Source organism: Stegostoma tigrinum, chromosome 3 (assembly GCF_030684315.1).
Source record: "Stegostoma tigrinum isolate sSteTig4 chromosome 3, sSteTig4.hap1, whole genome shotgun sequence".
Classification (NCBI taxonomy): Eukaryota; Metazoa; Chordata; class Chondrichthyes; order Orectolobiformes; family Stegostomatidae; genus Stegostoma; species Stegostoma tigrinum.
In genome coordinates, this window is record NC_081356.1 from 27633910 (window position 1) to 27660279 (window position 26370).

General features: G+C 42.1%; 1 protein-coding gene across 2 annotated transcripts in view; it reads right to left on the minus strand.

The window, feature by feature from the left end:
- Positions 1-15564: 15564 nt before the first annotated feature.
- Positions 15565-26370, minus strand: part of unc45b (unc-45 myosin chaperone B) — a 70144-nt gene continuing 59338 nt past the window's right edge. For both annotated transcript variants that reach the window (XM_059643948.1, XM_059643952.1), the window contains exons 16-20: positions 26195-26308; positions 23176-23291; positions 19236-19353; positions 18017-18172; positions 15565-16169 (exon numbers count right to left, since the gene is read on the minus strand). In XM_059643948.1, the coding sequence (XP_059499931.1) occupies positions 15909-16169; positions 18017-18172; positions 19236-19353; positions 23176-23291; positions 26195-26308 (765 nt within the window). In that variant the 3' untranslated portion in view covers positions 15565-15908. The remainder of the gene's footprint in view (positions 16170-18016; positions 18173-19235; positions 19354-23175; positions 23292-26194; positions 26309-26370) is intronic.

Consider the following 26370-nt stretch of genomic DNA (forward strand, 5'->3'; position numbering starts at 1 on the left):
GTGCTTATGACACGCTTTAACATTAGCTGTTTAAGGTCCATACACACTTACAAAACAACTTGTTTTCTATTTAGGTTTGTCGATTATAAACATGTAAATGTACAGAGCGGTTGCAGATGTAATAGATTGTTAATTATAGTGAACAACATGACCCGAGTGAATGACTATTATTGTTTCATTGTCGTACAATCACAACTGAGGCAATGAAAACTTTACTTTGAAGTGAAAGGCCATTAGAAACTCCATATGGGGCATTCAGTGTTGTGGGATTAATTTTTTTTTTGTTTGCAGTTTTTATTTTAATCACTGAGTGTCGATGCATTAATGTTCTCCTCACAACCCACTACCAGAGCATTCCAAACATCATTTGAAAGTCAGTAGTCCTTTCAGGTGGAGAGTTAGGAAGAAATTGCATTAATAAAGCATCTTTCCTGATCTAAAGATGTCCCATATTGTGTTACAGGCCACAAAATGCTGTTTAAAGTGTAGCCACTGTCGGCAATGTAGGAAACACTGCAGTCAATTTGAGCACAGCACAATCCCATATCTAATCATCGTATGGTCTAGGTGAGAAAATAGCTTAGGATCCTGGAATTGTAAGACTTACCTTCTGGTTCTTCCTCATAGTATCTGTGACAAAATCTTGTTTATAATGAGGTTATTCATCAGCCAAACAAAGAATCTCTACCCTGAATGCTAACCAAGCTTTTCTGCCTTTGGATGTTCACAAGAGTACTTTGCATTTCCAGCTTTTTCTGTTTTCTTTCCTGTGTTGTCTGATCACAGGGACACCCGTTTCTGCTCTGCTCTGTGTGGAACACAATCTCAACTGTCGCACACTTTGAAAAGAGGTTCGATGGTTTCATTAGGCTAACATCAGGAATTTGCTGCGAATATGCAACATGATGATCATTTATTTGGATTCCTCTGTTGCAATATTTCGAGGAAAATATATTGATTTATCCCATTCCCTACCCCATAAGCTTTTTGGAATATTGCACTCTTTCAAGAGATTCTCAGCATGTAGGTTGAGTTGCTCATTATTATGGTTTCACCCTATTGTTAAAGTCAATGGCAAAAGTGCAGCACTCCCTGAGTACTGGCATTGAGAACATCACCACAGCTAATGACTTGGACTATTACTGAAGTGTTCTAGAAGGCTCAGAATCAAGATTTAATCACTTAGCATTTTGCTAATTTGCTCCATGAACAGAATTGAAATCTTAAACTTCAATTGTTTAATGATGTTAATGTTTGACATCCAGGCAAATGCTGCTTTTCCCTTGGCCAACACTATTTTTATATCAATATTTACTGAATCCAAGCATAGAATAAAATCAAGGATGACTTGCAATTGGACAGAGTTTGGGAGATAACTATATGGGTCCCTTCTTAATCCCCAGTAATGTATTCATATTTATTCATACCAACTCATCAATCATGTCAACTGCTTATCCAGTCCTCCAACTTTGGAAACTTGAAGGAACCAGCATCTTTTAATTCTAAGCAATCATGAGAGCTCCAATTACTGGTCATGGATCAATAATTAATACACTATTGAAGACAAGGAATTTAAACAATGCATTTGCTTGCAAGAATGATTAGTAGAATGCATTCTGACATTTGGATAAAATGTTAATTCCTACAGGCACATTCCTTAAAGTGTGTTCTAGTGTTTCAAAGGATCGAGTAGCAAGTAACCATAACAACAAACTAAACTTGGTTCAGAGACATCAGTCTTAAAGAATATGTAGGTTTGATCTAGCTTTCTCTTCCATCATTACAGGCTTCCATGGCTTCAGGTGATGGTGCATTCTGAAATGGTTAACTCTGTGCCAAGCATTGTCTCATGGAGCTTGGAATGGCAGTCTCTGCTACATTTGCTCATTGGGATGGCAATGAGCTGTAAAGGTGCAACATTTGCCAGTCTCTATTTGATCAGCTGAGCATCCTATTTCTGTTCAGCCCTTCCAGTGTCAGTCTCCAGTGTTTTTGTATGTCGGTGTCAATGTCAATGCCCACCATCTTTATATCTTGTTTGCAGGTGTCCTTGTGGTCCATGTTTAACCACCCAGGGAATAGTAATCTAATGGCTAGTTCTGTGCACAAAAGGTCTTTGGGTATTCAAACATCAACCAGCCAACTCGATATCATTGGTTTAGCAATACAAGTACTTTAATGGAATTAATGGAATCTTAGATCTGTGTTCATGACCTTATTCTGCCAAAGACACCACCTACATGCCAAGGATAAATCTGAATAAATACATCTGTGTTATTCTCTTCAACCACTCCATTTGGTAGTGAATTTGACACTCTCTGAGTAAGGACATTCCTCCTGAATTCTCTACTGCACTCGTTTTGTTTTTAAATTTATAGCCCCTGGATCTGATCTTGCCCATTGTTGAAAACATTGCCACTAAATTTATCTCATCACAATCTTTTCATAATCCCAAAGATATCCCTCAAGCCACCCCTCCCTATTCTCTTCCCTGGAGAAAGGAGTCCCAGCCCGTCAATTATTCTAGTTGCTGAAAGTGTCAAACTTCGCAAAGAAGCAATTTTGCAACTCTAGGGAGACAAGCAAGAGATGTAAAGCTGAAAGCAAGATAGCAAGATCAGGTGGTCAATACACAACAATTGAGGCCAGCTAAGCCATTTCTGAAGAAGGGTCTAGGTCTGAAACACCAGCTTTGCTGCTCCTCTGATGCTGCTTGGCCTGCTGTGTTCATCCAGCTCTACACCTTGTTACCTCATAAACGTGAGTTTATGTGGAATGTTCAGGTATTAGAACTGCTCTGTGATTCTCCTCAAGGATTCACGAATATTTGCAAAATTAAACCAAGTTAGATAGAAATGAAGAGGGAGTTCCTCTCTTATGATGGTCAATCAATGGAAGTCTTTATCACAGAGGCTGTAGAGATTAGGTATTTATCTATATTCAAGGCTGAAATAGACTGTTTTTTTATCAGTCAGGGAATCAAGAGTTTTAGGGATATGGCAGGAAGGTGGAGTCGAGGATTATTAGATCAGCCATGATCTCATTGAATGGTGGCACAGCTTAAGTGGGCCAAATGACCTTCTTCTTTTCCTACGTCTTACTGTCTTATGGTCTCAGGTTCTGGAATTTGAGAATGTTTACCTAGAATTTTCCAGAACAAAAGCAAGCCAATTGCTCTAGTCTTTATACTTCCCAGGTGAGGTTGCATGGTTTAAGAGGAGAATCCCCGAGTTGATGGTCAGGCCGACCAAGAGTCAAAACTAATCACAACTCACAAATATTGTATTTGAATTTTTGGAATGTTCTTTAATTTGCTGTTTTAACGTATAACCCACTTAAAATCTACCAACTGTGATTATTTACAAGGGCGCACAACTTTTTCAACACAGTCAGTTGGCAACAATTAAAGAATGGGGCCTAATCACGGTTATGAATAAAGTCAATGTAGCAATATAAAAACAGTGCAGTGAGGCTAGCCAAGATTTTTGCAATACTTGGAGCAAGAACAATGAGGTATATTGTGAAGTGTTGACAGATGATATCAGATTGCACATTGAATCAACAGATAAGTACATAAAAACATTGGCTGCAAATATACTGAGATACCCTGGTTAGCTTGTGGTGGTAAGGGAGAAGGCTACTTATTCTATATTGTCATTAGCTCAACACTTTGGAATGTGTTTTGTTTGTGACTTCACACAGAGTAGGAAGAGTTACTTTTAAAACAGTGAAATCCCAAAAGAAAATGCTTGTGCTGTGGGATTTTTCATGTCCACTGAAGAAGATGATCAGGGCCTTGGTTTGGTGTTTTATCTGGAAGATGGCACCTCCAATCGTACCATGGTCTTTCAGTACTGGGATATCAGGCTGGATTTGGTGGTCATTGCATTGCTGGAATAAACAGTGATCCTTCTTAATTCCCCATTTCCACTCTGCAATGTTCAACATTACAATAATTCCTACCCGTCTATCAATATACTGAATCTTCACAATGAGAAGGTGTAGATATTACAATTAGAACCAGGCCTTTTGGGATTTCAGTTTTGATGAGGCCATGTTTCTTGAAAGTGTTAACTTTGGAGACTGAAATAAACTCCAACCAATTTGATGATGTCACACCGCCTTGGATGGGAAAATTGTAAAAATAGTTCTTGATTTTGAAAGGGACAGTTGTTATTTATATCTTCTAATAATCCTAGTAACAATGTCTAACTGGTTAATATATCAAGTGCCTCATTGCTATCATGCATTACATTACATCTTGTTAACACAAGAGCATCTGCTTTTTTAAAACTCACTACTTGCTTTGTTTTATGCTTCTGTGTGATTTAGGTGTCGCTGGCAATGTTGCTAGTTGTTGTCCAACCACAATTGTACTTGGCTGTAATCGGTTCAGAGGGCAGTTAGCCACATTGCTGTGGGTCTGAGGTCACATGTAAACCAGACCAGACAAAGGTGGCAGATTTCCTTTCCTAAAGGACATTAGTGAACCAGTTGGATTATACAACAGTTGGCAATTCTTACAGGGTCAGCATTAGGCTAAATTATTTTTGAATTCTAGATTTAATTAAATTCTAATGTCACCAGCTGTCATGGACATTTACCTGGGCCCCTGGCTTATCAGCTCCAAAAACTTCACTGCTTTGCCACTAAACTAAAAAGGCCCTTAGACCCAATCAAGAAGCATCCTTCAACCTACAAATGCAATTATCAGGAGACTGCTTCATACAAAGGAGAGTGAGTGAAAATATGGATCTCTCTGAAAAAAAAATTGAGGCGGTCAATTCAAACTAAAATTGTTAGCTTTTTGTCACACAATGGTATTTATGGTCATAAAGTCATGATGAAACTTTAAGATACCGTTACTCTACCTGAATGGGAGGGCAGTTTAAAAAGCTGATTATTTCTGTGTCCCTATCACATGACTGTCATAGACCTCCGAGTGTGCCAGTTCTAATGACTCCATACCTTAAGTATCTGTCTTTCTGGCCTACTTTATCAAATATAAACCCCACTGCAATTCCATTCTAAACCCATGGTCTCACATTTCAGAGGTATTCAAATTTCTAGGTTAAAAGGCATTCTAAACCATACTGATATTATCATGCATAGATGGCCAAGTTATTGCTGCCAGCACACACTAATGGGTGTAATCTGACATTGATAGGCATGCAGGTATCCGACACAGATCAAAAAGTTTCGTTCCAGTTACCCAATATAAGCAGATTTGTCTCTCATAAGTTGCTGATGACACAGGTGAGGCAATGGAACACTACTTTGGCCACAAGGACCACTTTTAGTGGAAAAACACGTCACATACTGTCCATGTAAAGTATTTCACAGAAACATATTTATTGACGTAACATTGATTCATATACAGTAATCAAATCAGGAGAGCATTCACAGTATCAAAAAGAACTCTGGTGGCAACAGATGAGGCAGTATTCAGGCTCCTCACCCTGGGGCTTGTCCATTCTTTCTTCTTTTTTCTTTTCTTGTTCGTCTATCCTTAAAGTTTTTTTTGTTTAAACAAACTTACTTTGGCGCGGCAGTGACATCATTGGAGCAGCTGAGGGCCAGAGCAGAGCAGGTTGGAGGCCCACGCGGTGTGGGGAAATCAATGTGTCCTGTGTGGAGCGAGACGGTGAGTGTGCTCCTTATGGACCAGGGACAGTCAGTGTGCCCCTTGTGGAGCAGGGACAGTCAGTGTGCCCCTTGTGGAGTGAGACGGTCAGTGTGACCCTTGTGGAGCAGGGATGGTAAGTGTGCCCCGTATGGACCGGTGACGGTGAGTGGCTGGAGGCCTGGATTGGGGCCAGTGTTGGACTGAGGAAGAGTGCGGGTGGTCAGCAATTTGCCAACCCAATCAAACCACATGTGGAAGCCCCCTGCATTAATCAACTGCAGATCCTTTATAGAAATACTGTAATGTTTATCTTTTCAACTTATTTCTTATTTTTCTAACTATAACTATGAATAACTATCAGGAAATGTAACGTTTTTTCTTTATCTCTCTATTTTGTATCTAAGATATGTACCTAGGTACTTTGTACCCAAGATGGTGCCAAATGGGGCAACATTGTGAACTTTTCACTGTGCTCCTGTACTTCTGTACTTGAGTACTTATGAAAATAAACCTAACTTCTAATCCTAAGAAACTCAACATAGCTTTTTAGCAACATTCTCTCAAAGATTAACATTTATTTGCACGCACTACCCAAGTATGAGAGTTGAGATCATATGCTGAATGATGATGACCATTAATCAGAAATGCAATTTTGTACATATGGATTCCAAATTCACCACATGTTAACATGGTTAACCCAATGGGCAATGCATGGTCAATCAACTGCTTACAGGGTTCCAATATTAACACAGGCATATTGAATATAATGAAACAATTGGATGTTACTGATGCTATCATGTATGTTGGACACTGTCAGAAGGCTAAACGGTGTGATGGTACTATGGCTCCTGGATTTTTTTTTAATGAAGAGAAGTTGTGACAGAAGTAAAGAGTGGTCTGTTCGCAGCCAATGAAGTAAACAGCTTGCGAGGCCTTGGGTTTCTTATTTTAAAAATTTGGAACAATAGAAGCCACCTGAATGGGTGAAGTTGGACTTCCACAGAACCAGGTTTTAGCTGACCTTTCAGTTGGGTTTTGAAGCTGCCATACAGCCAAAAATTTGAGATTGCTGCCTCTGCCAGAATTTTCTCTGGATGTCCTTTCATTCTGGACTGGAGAAACATTTCATATGAGACAATCTGTTTTACTGAATTTGCCTTTGCCAAGGGTTTTTTTTTATGGGATGTTGCTACGTCGAACCAGTTAATGCTTAAGAGTTAAATGATTTATTGAAAAATTTAACAGAATAGTAGATAACAAAGTGTGGAGCTGGATGAACACAGCAGGCCCAGCAGCATTTCAGGAGCACAACAGCTGCCGTTTCGGGCCTAGACCCTTCATCAGAGAGGGGGATGGGGAGAGGGAACTGGAGTAAATAGGGAGAGAGGGGGAGGCGGACCGAAGATGGAGAGAAAAGAAGATAGGTGGAGACGAGAGTATAGGTGGGGAGGTAGGGAGGGGATAGGTCAGTCCGGGGAGGACGGACAGGTCAAGGAGGCGGCATGAGGTTAGTAGGTGGGAAATGGATGTGCGGCTTGAGGTGGGAGGAGAGGATGGGTGAGAGGAAGAACAGGTTAGGGAGGTGGGGACGAGCTGGGCTGGTTTAGGGATGCAGTAGGGGAAGGGGAGATTTTGAAACTGGTGAAGTCCACATTGATACCATTAGGCTGCAGGGTTCCCAAGCGGAATATGAGTTGCTGTTCCTGCAACCTTCAGGTGGCATCATTGTGGCACTGCAGGAGGCCCATGATGGACATGTCGTCTGAGGAATGCAAGGGAGAGTTAAAATGGTTCACGACTGGGAGGTGCAGTTGTTTAATGCGAACTGAGCAGAGGTGTTCTGCAAAGCAGTCCACAAACCTGGTTACCCCAATGTAGAGGAAGCCACAATGGGTACAGTGGATACAGTATACCACATTGGCAGATGTGCAGGTGAACATCTGCTTAATATGGAAGTCATTTTGGGGCCTGGGATGGGGGTGAGGGAGGAGGTGTGGGGGCAAGTGTAGCACTTCCTGTGGTTGCAGGGGAAGGTGCCGGGTGTGCTGGGGTTGGAGGGGAGTGTGGAGCGGACAAGGGAGTCCCAGAGAGAGTGGTCTCTCCGGAAGGCAGACAAGAGTGGGGATGGAAAAATGTCTTGGGTGATAGGGTTGGATTGCAGATGGCAGAAGTGTCGGAGGATGATGTGTTGTATCCGGAGGTTGGTGGGGTGGCATGTGAGAACAAGGGGGATTCTCTTAGGGTGGTTATTCAGGGGGCGGGGTATGAGGGATGTGTTGCGGGAAATGCGGGAGACATGGTCAAGGGCGTTCTCAACCGCTGCGCGGGGAAAGTTGCGTTCCTTGAAGAACACGGCCATCTTGGATGTGTGGGAGTGGTATGCCTCATCCTGGGAGCAGATGTGGCGGAGGCGAAGGAATTGGGAATAGGGGATAGAATTTTTGCAGGAGGGTGGGTGGGAGGAGGTGTATTCTAGGTAGCTGTGGGAGTCGTTGGGTTTGAAATGGACATCAGTTTCTAGCTGGTTGCCTGAGATGGAGACAGAGAGGTCCAGGAAGGTGAGGGATGTGTTAGAGATGGCACAGGTGAACTTGAGGTTGGGGTGGAAAGTGTTGGTGAAGTGGATGAACTGTTCGAGCTCTTCTTGGGAGCAAAAGGCTGCGCTGATACAGTCATCAATGTGACGGAGGAAGAGGTAGGGTTTGGGGCCAGTGTAGTTGCGGAGGACGGACCTGCATGGGCCCAAGCTATGCCTGCCTCTTTGTAGGTCACGTGGAACAGTCCGTCTTCTGCTCCCAGGATGAGGCATTCCACTCCCGCACATCCCAGATGGCCGCGTTCTTCAAGAACCACAACATCCCCCGCGCAGTGGCCGAGAACACCCTTGACTGTGTCTCCCACATTTCCCGCAACACGTCCCTCATACTCTGCCCCTGCAATAACCGCCCAAAGAGAATATCCCTCGTCCTCACATACCACCCCACCAACCTCCGGATATAACGCATCATCCTCTGACACTTCCGCCATCTACAATCCAACCCCACCACCCAAAACATTTTTCCATCCCCACCCTTGTCTGCCTTCCGGAGAGGCCACTCTCTCCGGGACTCCCTTGTCCACTCCACACTCCCCTCCAACCCCACCACACCCGGCACCTTCCCCTGCAACCACAGGAAGTGCTACACTTGCCCCCACACCTCCTGCCTCACCCCCATCCCAGGCCCCAAGACGAATTTCCACATTAAGCAGATGTTCACCTGCACATCTGCCAATGTAGTATCCTGTATCCACTGTACCCGGTGTGGCTTCCTCTACTTTGGGGAAACCAAGCAGAGGCTTGGGGACCGCTTTGCAGAACACCTCCGCTCGGTTCGCCATAAACAACTGCACCTCCCAGTCGCATACCATTTCCACTCCCCCTCCCATTCTTTAGATGACATGTCCATCATGGGCCTCCTGCAGTGCCACAATGATGCCACCCGAAGGTTGCAGGAACAGCAACTCATATTCCGCTTGGGAACCCTGCAGCCCCATGGTATCAATGTGGACTTCACAAGCTTCAAAATCTCCCCCTCCCCCACTGCATCCCAAAACCAGCCCAGCTCGTCCCCACCTCCGTAATCTGTTCTTCCTCTAACCTATCCCCTCCTCCCACCTCAAGCCGCACCTCCATTTCTCACCTAGTAACCTCATCCCGCCTCCTTGACCTGTCCGTCCTCCCCAGACTGACCTATCCCCTCCCCACCTTCCCACCTATACTCTCCTCTCCACCTATCTTCTCCTCTATCCATCTTCGGTCCGCCTCCCCCTCTCTCCCTATTTATTTCAGAACCCTCTCCCCATCCCCCTCTCTGATGGCGGGTCTAGGCCCAAAACGTCAGCTTTTGTGCTCCTGAGATGCTGCTTGGCCTGCTGTGTTCATCCAGCTCCACACTTTGTTATCTTGAATTCTCCAGCATCTGCAGTTCCCATTATCTCTTAACAGAATAGTAGTTAAGTTTTTCCAATTCTTGTTTCGTGTTTTTTTAACTGCAGAGTAAGAATAAAGTATGTTATGCTTAAAGCCATGTAGTATAACTAAATGAATTAAATCTGGAACACAGCAACTTATATTTCCTTCTTTATAAGGTAAAATTTAGCGTCTAATCTATCTCCTAGATATATTTGCTGGGTGTTAACTCTGGCCCATTACACCTGATTCCATGTCTTAGGTTTGCTTCTCATATACATTCCTTCAAAGCAGTAAGGATTGATGGAGATTTATCCGTCAGCCTGACAAGTTATTCTAAAGGCTGTTTCCACAATAAGTCAATGCATCTCAAAGATTCATGAAATACATACTTTGTGCAAGTGTATGATAATGTAGCCTTCTAAATAATTACTGTTGTAAAGTAATTCATGACATCTGTCTGAAAGGAACCCAGGACCTTCTGATATATATCATATACGAGCTAAAATATAGATCGGCCCTCAAACCAAATCATTCTGGCACTGGTGTTTGACATAAAAGCCCATGTCACAGTGGCATGACATGCTGGCAGCAAATGGGCATTGCAGGCCTTCAAAAGCTCGCAGTGAAGCTTGTTAGTGATTGTTGCTACAAACAGATGATAGCACCATGTCCAGGGAATCGTCACAGTCTGATCATTGAATCAGAGAGTCGTACAGCATGGAAACAAATCCTTCGGTCCACCTAGTCCATGCCAACCACATTCCCAAACTAAAACAATTCCTGCGCTTGGCCCATATTCCTCCAAACCTTTGTGTTCATGAACTTATCCAAATATCTTCTAAATGTTGTAACTGTACCTGCATCCATCACTTCTTCTAACAGTTCATTCCACACACAGACCACTCGCTGTGTACAAAAAAATGCTTCTCATGCCCCTTTTAAAACCTTCTCTCATCTTAAAAATATGCCATCTAGTTTTGATGACCCCCACCCTAGGCAAGAGACCCTCGTCATTCACCTTATCTATGCCCTTCATGACCTTATAAACCTCTATAAGGTCACTCCTCAACTTCCTACACTCCAGTGGAAAAAGTCCTAGTCTTTCCAATTTATCTTTTTTTATCTCAAACCCTCCATTCTCGGCAAGATCCTGGTAAATATCTTTTCCTGAACCCTCTCCAGTTTCATAATATCCTTGATATAAAAAGGCATCCAGAACTGCTCACAACACTCTAAAAGAGGCCTCAGCAACATTCTGTACAATCTCAACATGACACCCCAACTCCTACACTCAATAGCCTTGTACTCACCCTGTCTACCTGTGGTGCAAATTTCAAAGAATTATCTACCTGAACCCCCTAGGTGTCTCTTTCCTACAACTCTACCCAGGGCCCTACCATTAATTGTACACATCCTGTCTTTGTTTGTATTACCAAAATGCAATATCTCACATTTATTCAAATTCCCTTCTCTGAGACAAGCCAAAGATACCATTAGTGCAGAAGTTTTCGACACTTTGTCTCCAATACTCAGCATGTTCAGTGTACATCAACAAATTATGTCTGACAATAATCAACAGAATATTAGTGTATCCTTCCTCGCCATATAGAGGCAACAGGGTGTTCATTGTATTACTTCCTCTCCTCACTGCCCTCAATCAAACCCTCAACTGAACTGACTGTACTATAAAATCCACGATAGTCAAATGTAAGGGCTGATAGCCAAAATTTTTAGGTAGTTGTGCCAAATTTACCCTCTTATGGAGTCATAGAGCCACTCTGCATGGAAACACACTCTTTGGTCCAACCAGTCGATGTTGACCAAAATCCCAAAATAAGCTCTGAGGAAGGGTCACCGGACCCGAAACATTAACTCTGTTTTCTCCTTCACAGATACTGCTAGACCTTCTGAGCTTTTCCAGCAATTTCTATTGTTGTAAACTAACCCACCTGCCTGCTCCTGGCCCATGTCCTTTCAAACCTTTCCTATTCATGGACTTATGCAAATATATTTTAAAGGTTGTAATTATACCCACATCCACCACTTCCTCTGTATAAACGAATTGCGCCTCGTGACTTTTTAAAATCTCTCTCCTCACCTTAAAATTTTAACCCCCCAGTCTTGAAATCACCCATCAGAGGGAAAAATATTCAATTATCATTAATGCTATCTATACCCCTTGTTATTTTATAAACTTCAATAAGGTCACATCTCAACCTCCTACACTCCAGTAAAAAAAGCTCCCGCCCATCCAGCCTTTCTTTATCCTCTGTGCAAAGATTTATCTCCAATGTCAGCTCTCACACTGGGAAAACAGAACCACACAATTCTTCCTTCCTTTTCATGTTTTCACTACAACCAAACGTGCACCTCACAGTGTTGGAAAGAAGGAATAAAACAAAAGCCATCATGAGTATCAATGAGCATGCAATTATCCCAACGTAAACCAGGTTAGAGTATAGAGAACACATGAATTTGTGGCAAAATATTACATAAGTGTGTCCAGCCTAAATCATATGTCATTGTAATGAGCAATTAAGTGCTGTGAAGAAATCGATAACATATTCAACGCGCACATAATCTATCACGTAGCCTGAAGACGCAAATACTGATGATATCATGCTGGACCGATCATATCTACTACAAATAATACACATCCATCCATGATGACAAACCGCACGCCACAGAGTGAAGCTACACAGCCAACTCATGATAACAGTATAAGGACTAGATCTGGTTGTGTCATATGTCTATCAATATGTTATCTAAATGTGTACAGATAATGGATATGTCATTATAAATGTTAATGGAATAGGGTTCCCATTGTTTACAGGGCAAAGGTGCAATTTTGTATTATTTTGAAGAAACCCAGGAAGGCGTGGTACCTTTTCAAGGCAGTTACATGACACTACAATGTGTAATGCAGTCATTCACTCTCAGTTTATTGAAGTCACTGCTTAGTCACTCAGATGCATATATATGATGATCAGTAAACATAGAACCCAAAACAGTGTGGAAGTCTGTGATATTGTAGCCTTGTAAACATTATGTGTTGTAAGTAAACTTCAAGACAAGTGTGTCACAAGAACCCAAGTCTGTGTGTAATAAATGTTACATGAGGTAGCACTATGTGCAGGACTCAGATCATATCATTCTGGCAGTAGTGTTAGACCCATGAGTTCATATCAGGATAACGCATTAATTCTCTATCTTGTTCTCAAATCTCTCTAAACTTGTGCCCCTTCTTACCACTGTAACCTCCTGCAGCTCCAAATCTAGTCTTTTATGTATCCCCAATATTAGCCACTGTAGCATTGTCAAAGTACCTTAAGTTTCCAGGGCTCTAAGTTCTGAAGTAGTAGGAGCTGCCGATGCTGGAGTCTGAGATAACAAGGCGTAGAGCTGGATGAACACAGTAGGCCAGGCAGCATCAGAGGAGCAAGAAAGCTGATGTTACAGAAATGGAGCAGGGGAAGGGGACCCTGAAATAAATAGAGAAAGGAGGAGGTGATGCTGGAAGGTGGATAGTGGAGCAGATAGGTGGAGAGAAGACAGACAGGTCAAGGAGGCGGGATGAAGCCAGTGAAGGTTTGTAGGTAGGGAGTTGGGACGGGGGGTAGTCAATGAGGAGGGAGAGGTGGGTAGGTGGGTCGGAACATGGACGGGTCAAGGAGGTGGGGATGAGGCTAGTAGAGGTGAGGTGAGTTAGGTAGGAAAACAGGGTGGGGGTTGGTCAGTGAGGTGGGAGGAGCGGATGTGTGGGAGAAAACATGGACAGGTCAAGGAGGTGGAGACAAGGGGGTGCTGGTCTTGGGATGAAGAGATTTTGAAGCTTGTAAAATCCACATGGAGACCATTGGGCTGCAGGGTTATCAAGTGGTAGCAAGATTGAAGGTGCTGTTCTTCCAGTCTTCGGGTGGCATCGTTGTGACACTGGAGGAGGCCCAGGATGGACATTTCATCCAAGGAGTGGGCGTGGGGAGTTGAAGTGGTTTGCAACTGGGAGGTGTTGTCATTTGTCACAAACCAAGTGTAGATGTTCCACAAAGCGGTCTCTAAGCCTCTGCTTAGTTTCCCCAATGTAGAGGAGGCCAAATCAGGAACAGTGGATACAATATATGTCATTAACAGATGTGCAGGTGAACATCTGTTTAATGCAGGTTTTTTTTGGGGCCTGGGATGGAGGTGGGGAGGGAGGTGTTGGGCAGGTGTAACAGGTGCGGTGACAGGGAAAGGTGCCAGAGCTGGTGGGGCTAGTGGGGAGTGTGTTGCGGATGAGGGAGTTGCAGAGGGAGTGTTCCCTCTGGAAGGCAAATAAGGGTGGGGAGGGATAAATATCCTTAGTAATGGGGTTGGATTGCAGGTGGCGGAAGTGGCGGGGAATGATGCGTTGAATCTGAAGGTTGATGGGGTGATATATGAGGACAAAGGGGATTCTGTCTTTGTTGTTATTGCAGGGAGGGGGTATGAGGGCTGCAGTGCGGGAAACACAGGAGATGCGGTCGACAGTGTTTTCAAACACTGCAGAGGGGAAATTGCGGTCCTTGAAAAACAAGGACATCTGGGATGTCTGGGAGTGGAACACGTCATCTTGGGAGCAGATGTGGCAGAGGTGAAGGAGTTGGGAATAGGGGATGGCATTCTTGCAGGAAGGTGGGCGAGAGGAGGTATATTCTAGGTAGCTGTGGGAGTTGTTGGGCTTGAAATAGATGTTAGTTTCCAGGTGGTTACCAGAGATGGAGACAGAGAGGTCCAGGAAGAAGAGAAAGGAATCAAAGATGGTCCAGATGAACTTAAGGTTGGGGTGGATGGTGTTAGTAAAGTGGATGAACTGTTCGAGCTTCTTGTGGGAGCATGAGGCGACATCGATGTAACAGAGGAAGATGTGGGAAATAGTACCTGTTTAGCAGCAGAAGAGGAACTGTTCCATGTTCCCTACCAAGAGGCATGCACAGCTTGGGCCCATGCGGGTACCAATGGCCACTCCTTTCGTCTGTAGGATGTGGGAGGAGTTGAAGGATAAGTTGTTAAGCGTAAGGATGAGTTCGGTTAGATGAGTAAGGGTGTCAGTGGAGGGGATTCTCGTCAGGCCTGCAGGACAGGAAGAAGCAGAGGGCCTTTAGGCCATCTGTATGGGGAATGCAAGTGTATATAGACTGGACATCAATGGTAAAGATGAGGTGTTGGGGGCCAGGGAATTGGAAGATTTGGAGGATGTGGGGGACATGGGTGGTGTCTCGGATGTAGGTAGGCAGTTCCTGGATCGGGGGGAGAAAATGGAGCCAAGATAAGTGGAGATAAGTTCAGTGGGCCAGGAGCAGGCAAAGACAATGTGTCAACCAGGGCAATCGGGTTTATGGATTTTGGGAAGGAGATAGAAGCGGGCGGTGCGGGTTTGGGGAACAATGAGGTTGGAGGCTGTGGGTGGGAGGTCACGTGAGGCTATGGATGGTCTCGGAGATGATGTTTTGGTGGTCAGGGGTGGGGTCATGATCAAGGGAGCGGTAGGAGGTGGTGTCATCCCTGCCTCCTTGACCTGTCTGTCTTCTCTCCACTTATCCGCTCCACTATCCACCTTCTATCTTTGCCTTCCCCTCTCTCTATTTATTTCAGAGGCCCCTTCCCCTCCCCCATTTCTGTAGAAGGGCCCAGACCCAAATCGTCAGCGTTCCTGCTCCTCTGATGCTGCCCAGCCTACTGTGTTCATCCAGCTCCACACTGTGTCATCTAAGTTCTGAAGTTCCTTTCCTACACTCTATTGGCTCTCTATCTCATTACCTTCCTTTATGATGCTCCTAAAAGCCTATCACCTGTGACCAAGGTTTTGGTTATCCAGCTTAAATCTCACTAAATGGCAAGTTTTACTTCATAATTCTTATTATCAAGTATCTTAGGAATCTATGTTGTGTTAAAGATGCTATATAAATGTAAGTTGTTGCTTCTGGTCAAAATCTAAGAAGGGTAAGAGAAAAATTCAAGGACACAGTTTAACAGTAATCTCTTTACTAGCTGAACGGAAGTTTAGGCTCCAGCCCTTGGTATTCAAAGTGTTACAGTAAAAACACAAATGTAAAATTAAAATGAGCACAGTTACTCCAGTTTTCCAGTGTTTTCCAGTTAAAAGTTTGTTGCAAGGATGAAATAACCAATTATTTCAAACTGACAACAGCTTTCCAATGTTTGTGCAATACAGTCAAAATGGCAATTTGCTTGATAAATAATTAGCATCTGGAGTGAAACAGGCTTTGAGCAAATATCCAGTTCTTTCTTACAGTGTGATCTAATTCTGAAATCTAAGCCATGTGCATTGGCTTCCCTTTACATTCTAGACTAGGATGTTGGTTTAATAAGAGAGTAATCCATTGCTTTAGTCAAACATTCACGAGCCATATTGATAGCGTCTTGGTGCTTTACATTATTTTCCAATTTGCTAATGACTGTCAAGATTTCCAGCATTTCACTCTCAATGAGCTTTTTGGCAATTTCCTTGTCTGCCTCCATCAAGTTGAAAACAATTACCAGGCCTCGGTGCTGAATTTCCACGTTGTCATGCATGCAGATTCGTTGCAGGATTTCAAGCCACTGAACAGTCTGTGCACAAAGACAAAACAAAATCCAATCAAGTTTCCTTCAAAAGTCCCACTCCAATCTTTTAATTGCAAACCCTTGAGAGCACTGCAGCTAAAGAAATAAAACAGGTGCATGGACAAACAAGGCCAATAGAGTTACCAGTGACTGACTTTGGAATGGATTGTCATTAGTGATTTGAGCATGAGAGATAGGGAGGGATGTCACAATGACAGTATTTGAAAACACGGATGGGAATTTTAAGTCTGAGGCAATGCTCATAACTGGGAGCAAGTGTAGAACACCACAATGGTGTTGGGAAAATGGAGTGTGGTACAAATAAGTGTTTGGGCGGCTGAGTTTTAAACTGGCTCAAGATCACAGGGGGGTGGAAGTTGGAAGGCCATTGAAATGGTCCGCTCCAGTTCATCATGAATATTCATCAGACTGTTTCCAGGGACAAGAGGCTGAACAAATTGGATCAATGCTTTCTCAGTTAAGAACAATGAGAGGTGAGGTCATTGTAACATATAAGATTCTGAAAGGGCTTCACAGTTTAGGCAATGAAACATTAATGCCCCTAACTGGAGAGTCTAAAGCTTTGGGGGGAATAGAGCTTTTAGGACAAAGATGTCAATCATTTAGGACCGAGATGAAGAGAACTTTCAGTTCTCTATATCAGAGGATCATGGAGGCTCTTTTTGTTAAGTATCTCTAGGGAAGAAATTCATAGATTAAGGGATAATAGTGGCTGGGCAGAAAAGTAGAGTTGAAATAGAAGATCCTGCCTGAATCATATTGAATAATGGAACAGGCTTGAAGTTAAGTGATATACACGTTTTCCTATTTCTTTTGACTGCATGCACAAGTAGAAGTTACGATGTTGCCAAGCAGACCATAAATAGGAGGAGAACAAAAATGGATTATGTGGCACCCTAGTGGTGATGTTTCTGGAGTGGGAAGGAAGCCTTTTCAGGTGATTCTCTGTTTGGATAAGAGGATCCAGGTGAGGAGAAGGCCCAGCCGGCAGTGTAATGGTGACAATGCGATGGAAGGGATGATGCAATCAAAGATTTCAGAAAGGTCAAGAAGGATGAATAGCAATGGTTTACCAAGAGTACACTGGTTTAGTGCTTTTTACTGATGGCACACCCAACGGCATTATCATGTGAAGAATGAATGACTTGCATTTCAATAGAACTTTTCACAAATCCAGGACATTCTAAGCTAATATAATACACATGAAATGCTGCCCCCGTTGTAATTTACAAAACGAAACAGCCAATTTATTTACAGCAAGATCCAGGATAATTTATCTTATAGATGTAGTGAGGCATGGGGTGGCTCAGTGGTTAGCAATGCTGCCTCCCAGTGCCAGGGACCCGGGTTTGATTCCAGCCTCAGGAGACTCTGAGTGGAGTTTGCATATTTTTCCTGTGTCTGTGCGGGTTTCCTTCCACAGTCCAAAGATGTGCAGGTTAGATGGATTGTCTAGGGTGGGAAATGCAGGAGGTGTGGTTGGTGGTGGGTTTGGGTGGTATGTTCTTCAGAGGGTCAGTTGATGGGTCAAATGGCCTGCTTCCACACTGTAAGGATTCTATGTTCATCAGGGAATAAATATCAGCCAGGTCACTTCACCCATTCTTTGTTGATACTTTATGACCATTTGAGAGGGTTGATTAGGCCTACTCAGTGTAATGCTGCATTTCCCTGTATTCAAACAATGCTGACGATGCTTAAGAAGTACTTCATTGGTTGTAAGGCATTAGGGGTCTGATGCATTTGTTGATTGCTGTATAAATGCAAGCCCTTTCGTTCTTGGGGATTACAGGATCGTACTAGTCCTGCGGTTGTCAGCTGGTGACACTCACCACTCTTGTCAACTTGTGGCATAGTTCCTTCCGGCTAGCAGTAAGCATGGCAACAGCTCCTGCAGCTGCCAGCTGAACCTTTTCATCATCTTCACCGCAGAGTAGCACCAGTAGTTTCATTCGGTCATTTCCTTCAGCCACAAAACGTTCTTGAACCTTAATAATGACAGAAGGAATTCAGGCTCTAACTGCTGCTATGGATGTACTTGCCTCAATCGCAACAGAGTCCATTTGTTTTATGCTATTAACATTCATTGACTCAATAAAACTTCGGGTCAGATATTGTTGGGACACTATTGGCACTTTAGACACAGGCTGTTATTAATGAACAAATCACCAAGTGAGTTCAGGGGACAAAGAAAAGATACAACATAATTTGTGAATCTTCAGAACATGCCAGTTGATTTGCTCAACTTCTCCGGTTTGTTTCATGCAAACAGCATCTCATCCCGAGCCTCCTTGCTATTTCCAATAATTAATAGATTTGTACAATAAATTGTCCATAAACTCATTGCAGGAAATTACATCTGGTAATTAGCAATGCAAGTCTTTTAGACTTATGATAATTTAAGCAACGGCAACCAACTTCTCCAACAATTTGCACTGCTAAGTTTCATTCATGCATGTAGTGCATTATTGTTGGAAGTTTTGTTAATCTCTTTCAAATTATTTTCCCTTTCTGTGCCTTTATTTTTCCCTCTGTTACCTTCAGTCTTTCTTTCTCTTTCTTTATTTAGTTTTCAGGACATCTCTCAAAAATAATTCACATTGTGTCCTTCTCCATTGCTCTTCTGTTTCATTTGTAATCCATGAATCTCATTCATTAAAGAGACAGACTGTTCTGTTGTTCACTGAGGTTCTATTTGTCCCTGCTGCACCATTGGCAATTCACACCCACCAACTTATTATGTTGCAAAACATTTGAAGAGAAAAGATGCAGGAAAGTATATAAGTAACATGACAAGCAGTGCCAGGCCTCACTGGAGGAAGATCTGGGCCAACACCAGAACAGATTGAGTTGTGGCTGAGAGATAATTGGACAACGTTCATTTTAACTTGTATATTGGATTAGTTTCTATAGGATAGAGGAGGTTTTAAGTACATCCCTTTCCCATACTACTACTTCTAAAAATGTTTACAATCGACATACAATATCCACTTACTACCCTTAACTTCTGAATAATAGCTGCATTAATTCTTAGCGTTGATCTTCACTTACATCCTTGCAGACAACCATATTGCACATACATTCAGTGGCTGCTTGTCGAATTTGATCATGTTCTTCAAACATGTAACATTCAATCTCAGGCAATGCCTTCTCCTTGATTATTTTTTGCCTAAAAAGAAAAAAGGAAGGCTTACATTTATAGAGCATGTTTCACAACTATTGGACACTCCAAAGTGCTTCTGAAGTGCAGACACTGTTGTATTGAGGGAGATACAACAGCCAATTTGAATACAAGAGGTTCCCATAAACCACAATGCCATAAGTGCCCAGATAATCTGTTCTTTTTTGGTGGGGTAAGTGACTTTTGTTTTGGCTGAGAGATAAGTGTTGACCAGACCACTGTAGAGACTGCTCTTCAAAATAATGTTGCGGGATTGATTACACTTACTTAATTGGGCAGACAGACCTTCAGCTTAACAGGTCATGCAAAAGATGGCTCCTCTGATAATGCAGCAGTTGTTCAATACCACACTGAATGCGTCAGGCCGGATTTAGATCAAGGTTCTGCAGTGGGACCCAAACTCTCACTTTGCTGATTCAAAGAGGGTAGAATATTACCCTCTGAACCACGGCTGATGTAAAAATGCTAGAAAGTGGGACAAGGTAATTAATTAAGAGTACAGAAAGCTACAATGTGGTATTATGGGTGGGGGATCCTCTATCTAGATATGGGCACTGGGACAGTTCGCATCAGGTTCTCCATTATTGGAATCTTCTCTGCCTTGTCAGGTTTGGTATGCTTTATTCCTCCTCTATGGGTGGGCTAAATGAACTCCTAGTGGGAATTCCATGCCTCATTGGGAAGATGGCCCACCCTCAAGTGTCCCACAGGTGCATGCTAGAGGGCAAACAAGAATCATAGCCAGGCCCACATTGGATTGCCCTTGGACCGCAATCCAAGCATGTCCAAGGGCTTTAGGCTGGGGTTTGTTTTCTCAATTCAGTGGTAAGAGGGTAATGAAAGGTCAGGTGGTGGGATTTAAAGAGGCTGAGGATTGGAAGGAAGGGAGGGTGCTATCTTCTTGAGGGTATTCCCCGGGTAGGCAAGGGGCACTCTCCAATGTTAGCACCCTGCTTCCTTCCTGCCATTATAAGCACTTAAAAAAAACGCTGAAGAAGGGTCTAGGCCCGAAACATCAGCCTTCCTGCTCCTCTGACGCTGCTTGGCCTGCTGTGTTCATCCAGCTCTACACCTTGAATCCTACACCTGCCTGACTTCTGACACTGGCCAGATTGTAGTATAGGTGGTGCAATATAAATGTCAATTTAACAAGCTCAGCCATCCCTTTTTATTTATATATGGTGGGTGGGCACCAGGTTTGTTTGGGCTTCCAGCCAAGCATCTATGTTGGCTACTAAATTTCTCCTATGCACCCCACCATCTGTGATTTCCCTCCCAGTGTTACTTTCTCCATAGATGCTGTCAGACCTGCCCAGTATTTTCAGCATTCGGCTTTAATTGTCTTGTGATATAATCAGGCGGTAAATCTGACAAAAGGCAGCCTGCTGTCCCTGAAGTTCGACCTTTGCTAGAACAGAACTTTCTGCAGCTGTGTACATTATTTCTTCATTTTTGTCTCTATCGACCCATTGATGCAAAATATCAACTTAATCAATGCCTAGAAAAATGCCCTTAGTATGCTGAAGCACTAATGCTCACCCATTTATCATGCTTTATTTTGCCAATTTCAGTGTGCGCAAATACACTTGATATTTGCAAGCCACTTTACTCCATCGCATTAAAAAAACACCCTTACTTATTAAAAATGTCTTTATGAATCACTCCATTAGCTATCATTTATTAGAATAAAATCCTCTCAAGATTTGAAACAGTGAGTAATTCTGGTCCTGAGATTATGAAAGAATTTGGAGTCACTGAGTAAGATGCAACTGTTATTTAACAAATAGGAGTTTGGAGTAGGTCACTCAACCCTTTAAGCATTCCTCATTTAATGAGAACAAGGCTGATACAATATTTTCCTGCACTATTCCCATTTCCCTCAATGTTTTTAATCCATAGAAATCTAGCAATCTCTGTCTTGAATACATCTACCAACTGAACCTCCACAGCCCTCTGGAGAAGAGAACTGCAAAAATTCATCATCCTCTGAGTGAAGAAACTCCCCCTCATCTCAGTCCTAAATGTCCTGCCACTCATTTTGAGACTGTGCCACCTAGTTCCTAGAATAACAGGGGAAAAACTCTCCTTGCATCTACACTGCTGTTCCCCGAACTGACCCTACTGGAACTAACAACCTTCTACCCAATTTCACTGGACACGACACCCAACACCTGATCCTGGCCTGGCACACACACACATACACCCAACCCAACAACTCCTCCCTATACCTGATCCCATTTGGAACTGACACCCCTCCCTGGACCACATGGATTGGGGCATGAGTTTTGAAGGGTAGAGGACATTTAGGGAAACTAGGAAAAGGTGAATGGTGGGTTTGTAATTTAACTATTTTATTAGCAAAATGTAGAGGATGATCTAAATTAAGAAAACAAGGATTGGGAAACAGTTTGTTACAAATAGAAATTGGTAAATGCATGAATTCACCTGTGGGAATTTTCTACAGGTTCTCTAACAGCAGCCACATCACACAGTGGAGCAGAAGGGAAAAAATCATGGGATCTTGTGAGAAATCATGGTAACATTCATGGGAGATTGTAATTTACATATTGACTAAAAAAGTTGAATGGATAAAGGCAATGAAGATGAGAAGCTTACAGAATACTTTTGGGATAATTTCTTAGAACAGCCAACCAGAGTGCAGGGTATACAAGACCTGCAATTGTATAAGATAGGATCTCAGTGTGATGGTGTCCCTAGGTAACAGTGACCATAACATGATTGTATTTTACATTCATTTTGAGGTAGAGAGGAGTGGGTCCAAGGTTATTTTAAAATTTGAACAAGGGAAATTATGAAGGCATGAAAGCATTGCTGGCTAAAGTGACTTGACTTTCGAATTAGGTTAAAGGATGTCAATAAAGATGCAATGACGTACATTTAAGACGTTTCAAAATAGACAGAATCTGTACTTTCCAAAGAGTAAGAGAAAAGTCTGGGGAATTGTCGCATACCATCCATGGCTAACAAGAAATGTTAAAGGTAGTCTCAAATATAAAGAGAAAATATATAATTATGCAAAGGTATGTGGAAGGTCAGAAGATTGGGCAGAATGTAAAAATAAAAAGCAAAGAATAATCGGAAAATTAATATAAATGGAAAAATTAGACCATGGGGGAATACTAACCTGAAATATAAAAACAAATAGGAAGATTTTCTATCGATATTTAAAGAGGAAAAGAGTTAACAAAGTGAGCTTTAGTCCTACAGAATGTGAGGCTGGAGAATTAATAATAGAAACTAAGGAAATGGCAGGTGAACTGAACAGGTACTTTTCATCAATTTTCTCGACAGAGGATACGAGTAACATCCCAGGAGCAGAGTTAAATCGGGAAGTAGAAGGAGGGAGGATTGCTGGAAAATTGCAATCACCAAGTAAGTGGTACTGAGTAAATTGCTAGAGCTGTGGGCCAACACATGCTCTGATCCTAATGGAAAGTGAACTAGAGAGGCAATTGAGCCAATGATTTTTTTAAGGTAGCAAGTAATTGTGACGTGGAATGCACTGCCTAAAACAGTGATGGAAGCAGATGCAACAATAACTTTTAAAAATTAATTAGATAAACACTTTAAAATATAACTAAGGTAAAATGAAATGGGGCTATGGAGAAAAAGCAGAGGAATGGGACTAACTGGAAAGTACTTTCGAAGATACAGCACAGGAATGATGGGCCCAACAGTATCCACTTGTGTTGTCAGACTCTGCAATATGCAAAGCCCTTAAAATCTTTCGAAACCGCAATTTGCAATACACTTGTTTGTATAACTTAATAAAATCAGTAGTGAACTTACCTGAGTTTCTCACTTTTTGCAGAAATGTTTGTAAGACCCATTAGGGCTTCATAGTTTTGTATACCATCTCGCTCTGTGTTCAACAAACTGACAAGAGGCCTCACAACTTCATAGATCTGAAAGTTCCAAAAAAAAACTTTCTAGGATTAATTTTTTTATGCAGTGGGATGGATTTATTATATATGATGAAGTACATGTTTTCTTTTAAAACACTTATTCATGCTTCTGGAGATGAAACAAGTTTATGGAATTCTGCTGTCACATCAAAATAACTTACTGAGAATGACTCCTATTCGAAACATTCTACTTTCTGGGATTATCAAGTTGAATTCTACTCTCAGTGGCAATAAATAATGCGATCATAATCATTACACTTGTACTTACCTGTGGACTGCCCGTGGGCCTTTGCACTGGGTATTACTGCCATTCTCTAACCCTCTATAGGGTCTCACAAGCCAACATTAACAGTACAGGCAACATTGTTATGGGGGAGACAATCCGATTCAAAAATCATTCATAAGCAGCATAGAAACTAAACAGGAATGGCAATTACTTGCTGACTTACTCAATTACTTAGTTCAATTGAATCAGGTACAGAAAGAAAAATAAAGAGAGAGAGAAATGAAGATGGCATTTAAGGGAATGGTCAGAACAAAAAGTAAAAAAAGAAACACACTTGTTTCTTTTAACGTGCAATAATAATTTTAAAAATGAGATCCTACATTTATTAACTTTAATTTTCAGGGAGAGACCCACGAGGCTGCCTCTGTGTGGAACCACAGGAGATGGGAGAGATACTAAATGAATATATCGCATCACTATTGATGCATAAAGACATGGAAACTAGGGAACTCGGGGAAATAAACAGTGATGTCTTGAAAACAGTCCATGATACAGAAGATGAATTGCTAGAGGTCTTAAAAACATAAAGGAAGATAAGTTTGTGGGATTTAATCAAGTGTATCCTAGGAAATCATGGGAAGCTAGGGAAGAAATTACAGGGTCCCAGGCAGAGATATTGTATCATCAACAGCCATGGGTGAGGTGCTGGAAGAATGGATGGTAGCTAACGTTGTGCCTTCAAGAAAAGCTGCAAAGATAAGCTTGGAAACTATAAAGCGAGGAGTCTGACATCACTTCTGGGTAAGATGTTGGTGGGGATTCTGAGAGACAGAATTTATATGCATTTGGAGATGTAAGGTCTGATTAGGGATCGTCAGTCTGCCTTTGTGCGTGGGAAATCCCGTCTTACAAAATTTATTTAATATTTTTTGAGGACATGCTCGAGAAGAAAGATGAGGACAGAATGGTAGAAATTATCTACATGGTTTTTTGCAAGGCCTTTGATCAGGCTTGCATGGTAGATCAGTTAGTAAAATTGGGTCCCATTGTGTCAAGGGAGAGCTAGCCAAATGGATAAAAAAATTGGCTTGATGGTGGGAGACAGAGGTTGGTGGTAGAAGGATTTTTTCAGCAGTGTTCTGCAGGCCCACTGTTTGCCATTTATGTAAACAATTTGGATGACAGTATTGAAGAATGATTAGTCAGCTTGTAGATAGCACAAAATTTGATGGTACAGTGGACAGTGAAGAAGATTATTTCAGGGTACAATGGGATCTTGATCAACTGGGCCAATGGGCCAAGAAGTAGCAGATGGAGTTTGATTAAGGTAAATGCGAGGTATTGGTAAAACAATCAAGGGCAAGTTTAAGGTGAGAGGGGAATAATTTAAAAGGGACTTTCATGCAAAGGGTGATGTAAATGGAATGAACTGCCAGAGGAAATGGCAGATGCAAGTACAGTTACAACATTTAAAAGACATTTGGACGGCTACATGAACAGGAAAAGTTGAGAAAGATATAAGACAAATGCAACCAAGTGGGACTAATTTAGTTTGGGGAACTTGGTTGGCATGGATGAGTTGTACCAAAGGGTCTGTTTCCATACTGTATGAGTCTACAACTCTATGTAATATGGAAGCTAATATATCATTAACTAAAAAAAGTTCTTTTCCATTAGTGGAGAACTTTGACATTCCAAAGATAGAAAACTAGTTCTTCCAGGTCAGTGAGGTTGTTCAGAACCAATTATGAACCTAATATGTCAGGAAAAATTTTGTTACACCTCGTTCATTGGCGTGTAACCTTTTTCGAAGGTTTGCGCAACAAAGTTAATAGCAATACAAGTGGAGTTTCTCATCAGTGTAGTGATTACTAGATGATTTCTAGATACTTTGTGAATCCCAATAATAAGTGACATGCAGAAACTCAGAATCACTAAGAGCTACTTCTGAATTTCCACATTGAACTGTGCATCTGAGGACTCCTAGCAGTTTCAGAGGAGTCATATCAGAATAACAACACAAGCAAAAACAATCTAGACGACTCTGCTCATCTCAATACCATACAATCACCCCATTAATCAATGGTGTTTATGCAGAAATGAAAAAAATATAATCAAGGTATTATAACATTTCCTGGTATAAAGTATCTGAGCTGTAATGTGCCACTTGTCAAGTCATTTTGAAATAATTCCCCTATGTATTATTGTCTTCACTTTCAAATCAGACAGGTTACCTGACAGACTAATAACAAAAATGTATATTTACTCAGTGATAATGGGAACTGCAGATGCTGGAGAATCCAAGATAATGAAATGAGAGGCTGGATGAACACAGCAGGCCCAGCAGCATCTCAGGTGCTCCTGAGATGCTGCTGGGCCTGCTGTGTTCATCCAGCCTCACATTTCATTATCCTGTATATTTACTCAGTGCCTTAAATGCAGTCAAATATCCCATGGTACTGTAAAACAATAAGCACAAAATTATGAAATAATTGAAACTACAGATTGAAAATTAAATCTGCAGGGCCTCATCATATTTGACTGGGCCATAAATTATTCTGTGCTCCTTTGAAGTGGGCCCTGATTCTGTTTCTCAAGAAATCAGAATCAAATCATTGATCCCTGCCCATCACCCACGTTCGCTTTGCTTAGTTACATAAAGTAGATTTCCACTCACCCTTTCACCAGGGAAGGCTATTTCTGGGTCAGAGATGGCAGCAATCTTAGCAAGAGCATGGGATGCCTTGATCTTACCAACGTCTGTGCCATGTAGGGCAAGAGGCAGTAAGGTCTGAAAAAGAATGAACCAGCAAGACAATGAAGAGAGAGAATATGCCGTGTGGAGAGAGATGA